At 47.8% G+C, this 5,000-nt stretch overlaps 1 protein-coding gene across 2 annotated transcripts in view; it reads right to left on the bottom strand.

The window, feature by feature from the left end:
• The window catches only part of bcam (basal cell adhesion molecule (Lutheran blood group)), a 46,052-nt gene that overhangs the window by 14,026 nt on the left and 27,026 nt on the right, over positions 1-5,000 (bottom strand). For both annotated transcript variants that reach the window (XM_081696357.1, XM_081696358.1), the window contains exons 2-3: positions 3,430-3,557; positions 2,731-2,944 (exon numbers count right to left, since the gene is read on the bottom strand). In XM_081696357.1, the coding sequence (XP_081552483.1) occupies positions 2,731-2,944; positions 3,430-3,557 (342 nt within the window). The remainder of the gene's footprint in view (positions 1-2,730; positions 2,945-3,429; positions 3,558-5,000) is intronic.

Below are 5,000 nucleotides of genomic sequence, written 5' to 3'. Positions count from 1 at the left end.
TGGGCTGGTCTGGGCTGGGCTGGGCTAGGCTGGGCTAGGCTGGGCTAGGCTGGACTGGTCTGGTCTGGGCTGGACTGGGCTGGTCTGGGCTGGGCTAGGCTGGACTGGGCTGGTCTGGGCTGGACTGGGCTGGACTGGACTGGGCTGGGCTGGGCTAGGCTGGACTGGTCTGGTCTGGGCTGGACTGGGCTGGTCTGGGCTGGGCTAGGCTGGACTGGGCTGGGCTAGGCTGGACTGGGCTGGTCTGGGCTGGGCTAGGCTGGACTGAACTGGGCTGGGCTGGGCTGGGCTAGGCTGGACTGGGCTGGGTGCTAGCAGGCCAGCGTGGCCGTATGGCAGAGCCCTGTGATGGAGGGCAGGGCATTAGAACAGCGTGTGCTACAGATCTCCGAGGAGATGAGCATCTGTCTGTTCACACACACCAATCAGCACAATTACCAACCCATCTGGACAGGAAGAGGGACTCTGGTGTGCCCTGCTGCAGTCGCAGGCCAGCGCGCACACACACACACACACACACACACACACACACACAAACATATGAATGTACCCACACATACACACACAGACACACACACACACACACACACAAACAAACACAAACACACACATACACACACACACAAACAAACACAAACACACACATACACACACACACACACACAAACATATGAATGTACCCACACATACACACACAGACACACACACATACACACAAACAAACACAAACACACACATACACACACACACACACACACACACACAAACATATGAATGTACCCACACATACACACACAGACACACACACATACACACAAACAAACACAAACACACACATACACACACACACACACACACACACACACCCATGTACACACACGTACTCACACCCCCCACACCCCCAGAGTTATAGCCTGTTTACTTCTATTCTAGGGTTAGGGTTGGGTTCAGAGTAGCAACTGAACCAATCACAGAACTCATCTGTCTCTGTAGGCGGCACACAGTAAACCTCAAATGAGTTTGTCAAATGAGTTAGCCAATCGATAACCAGCAGTTTTAAAATATTGCCTGAAATGTTTTTCTGATTGGCAGAATAAAATCTGTGGCAAACAAATACTTAAAAATACACACTTGGAACATTCAACTCGTGTTGTCTTTTATTCTCAGGTTGGTGTTGGGTTTAGAGAAACAAACTCAACCAACAAGAACAAATCTGTCAGGTCGTCATGGACCCAGAACTATACAAAACACACACATTGCATTTCATCTGTGGGCACATCTGTAAGTTTACGAGCTATGCTCACACACACACCCTTCCCTATGTAGGCAGCAGACATCAAGGTTCAAATGTGTGATCACACATTTGTCAGCCAATCAATAACAAGCAAGTTTAAAATATCAACTGAAATGTTTTTGGACTGGTAGAATAAAACCTGTTGCTATCATTGCTTAAAACCATTTGTTCTGATGTGAAACATCATCAGTTCTCTTCTCAGTCCAATCTCTTGTGTTTTAGAGTTAATGTTACAACTGGGTTTAGATACACAACTGAACCCATCATAAAATGGAAGCAGTCAGGTCATAAAGTACACACATCTATTTGAAAGGCATGCATTATATTTGAGTTATATTTCATCTGAGGGCCCCCTGTGCTTGACGTTTCTGTACTCAAAGATAGGCCTGACTGTAGGAGGCCCACAGGAAACTACAAATAACTAACCACACGTTTCCCAGCCAGTCGGTAACCAGCACATTTAAAATGGTCAGAGATTTGCTTTCTGATTCTGAGAATAAAATCTGTGTCTTAAACATTTGCATACTGGAATGACTCACTAGGACCAATTAAAGGTATCTGACCAGCAAGTTGCCACTAGGCAGAATAGAAGTGTGTGTGTATGAGGGCCAGAGGGCACAATCTTGTGTTTCCAAACCACCTCTCTCAACTAGAACACTAATATGAAAGGACAGGCTGTCCTGGACAGGTCATTACCACACACACACACACACACACACACACACGCACGCACGCGCGCACACACACACGCGCACGCACATATATACACACACACACACACACGCACACACACGCACACACACACGCACACACACGCACACACGCACGCACGCACGCGCGCACACACACACGCGCACGCACATATATACACACACACACACGCGCACACACACACACACACGCACACACACACGCACACACACACACACATACACGCATACACTGTCACTAACAATAACGTCCATTAAACATGGCAGACAGAACTGAGTTAAACGTGATCTTCATAGTCATGTGACTCTCGACCATCTGACTAGAAACTAGAAATTTTTAAAAATCTGGATTCATATGCAGCTAATAGGCAACAGACAGCAGACCAGGACAGAGGGAGTCCATCCAGGTAGACATGATACTTAAACATTTACTAAACTACAGCAAAATAATCATTATAACAACAAATGACACTGAAATACAAGACATGGTTTACAACAGTGTAATGAAGGAGATGCCTTCACTGGAAACGCTGCTAAACTTAGAGATCATATTTATGATGGCGTGTGAACATTAGTACCATATTATAAACTATCAGTAGGATTTTTCATATATTCATTATATATACACTCATTCACATTCCAGATGGGCATGGTGTAAATGTGTGTGTGTGTGTGTGTGTGTGTGGTGATGAGCGACTGGGGCGTGTCAGAGCAGAGCATACTCACGGAAGACCCTGAGCGTGGTCTCGGCCTCCGAGGTGCCCACGGCCCCTCCAATCACCGAGCAGATGAAGCTCCTCTGGTCAGCCGGGTTGCTGTTGGAGATGACGAGGGTCATGTCATTGTCCATGCTGACACGGCCCGACAGTGGAGTGTTTGTGTCCTGAACCGAGTCTGTGGGGGACCTGAAGGCCACACGTTGTCTTCCACTGGCATTCTCCTGGAGAGAGAGAGAGAGAGAGAGAGAGAGAGAGAGAGAGAGGGAGAGAGGGAGAGAGAGAGAGAGAGAGAGAGAGAGAGAGGGAGAGAGAGAGCGAGAGAGAGAGAGAGAGAGAGAGAGAGAGAGGGAGAAGGTGAGGGAGAGAGAGAAAGTAGGTGAGAGAGAGAGAGAGGAAGATAGAGAAGGAGAAGGTGAGAGGGAGAGAAAGAGACAGAGAGAGAAAGACGAGGGGGGGGGCGTAAGGAGGTAGAGAAGAGATCTAGTGATCCACAGTCACGCCCACACACACATGGTGAGTGATAGGAATGTAAACAGCAAGGTTACAGTGGGACTGAGAAAACAAGCTCCCTTCAATATGCCCGCGTTAGATCCCACCCTCACTTCACTGGAAGGAGACTGCAGAATTGGGAGAGGGGTACACACACACACACACACACACACACACACACACACACACACACAGGGAGCAGAGTGAATGGACTCACTATGTACCACTCCACCACAGTGATGGGGGCCTTCTCCGAGGTGGTGTATGTGCAGGGCAGACGTGCGGTTTGTCCTTTAACCACGTCCACCTGAGGGGTCACGCTCACTTTCACTGTAGCCAGACACACTGCAGAAAGACACACAGGAAGGGAAATTACTGATCAACCGAATGTTTTATAACCAAGAACATACCAGCCCAGAGCTCCGAGCTGGACAGGAAGAGAGAGAGAGAGAGAGAGAGAGAGAGAGAGAGAGAGAGAGAGACTGATGTCCTACAGTTACATATGATTATTAGAAATCTCAGTTCAGATTATATAGCAACAACACTCTCAAACTTTGTAGTGAAAGCAATGAAGAGATAAATATTAATATACTACGATCTCTAATGAATCACAAAGGAATGGAGTAGAACAGTTAGTGGAGTGTTACGGGAGAGGGTTTGTGACAGTGACCTGCCTCTCTCCATATCCAGCTAACACAATAAAAAACTAGGGAACTTCTGTTACTGCAATGGAGCTGAGCAGCTGCCCACTGTATTCAGACTGGCAGGGCCAGAGGCAGCCATGTTGAGAGGGTACACACATACACACACACACACACACACACACACACACACACACACACACACACACACACTCACACGCACACACACACGCACACACACACTCACACGCACACACACACACATACATACACACACACACACGCACACACGCACGCATGCAAACGCACACACACACACGCACAGACGCTCAAACATGCACACACACATACACACACACAAACACGCACACACAAACACACACACACACACACACACACTAAAGCCATTGTCTGACGGCAGCTGCATGGAGCCAGGTGTGAGAGAGAGCGAGGGAGAGGGAGAGAGAGAGAGAGAGAGAGAGAGAGAGAGAGAGAGAGAGAGAGAGAGAGAAAGAAAAATACCCCTTGTTCTTTTGATAACATTGTGTTGTGATGGCATAGGGAGAGTCTCACACACACACACACTCAGACACACACACTCACACACACACACACACATACTCAGACACACACACTCACACTTACACACACTCACACACACACACACACACACTTTGTGATGGCGTAGGGAGATAGAGAGTCTGTTTTAGAAACTATACAGAGTATGAAATATTTAAAACGAAGCAGCAGCTACATTGTGTATTTATGAGTTACATGACGTGACCACACTGACAGGAACAGGGTCCTGTAAGAGTTTAGAGTCACTGACAGGAACAGGGTCCTGTGACAGTTTAGAGTCACTGACAGGAACAGGGTGCTGTAAGAGTTTAGAGTCACTGACAGGAACAGGGTCCTGTAAGAGTTTAGAGTCACTGACAGGAACAGGGTCCTGTGAGAGTTTAGAGTCACTGACAGGAACAGGGTCCTGTGAGAGTTTAGAGTCACTGACAGGAACAGGGTCCTGTAAGAGTTTAGAGTCACTGACAGGAACAGGGTCCTGTGAGAGTTTAGAGTCACTGACAGGAACAGGGTCCTGTGAGAGTTTAGAGTCACTGACAGGAACAGGGTCCTGTAAGAGTTTAGAGTC

This window comes from Electrophorus electricus, chromosome 14 (genome assembly GCF_041902795.1).
Source record: "Electrophorus electricus isolate QZ-2024a chromosome 14, ASM4190279v1, whole genome shotgun sequence".
Lineage (NCBI taxonomy): Eukaryota > Metazoa > Chordata > Actinopteri > Gymnotiformes > Gymnotidae > Electrophorus > Electrophorus electricus.
The sequence above is the reverse complement of the archived record's forward strand: the minus strand, read 5'-3'. Positions and strand labels throughout refer to the sequence as shown.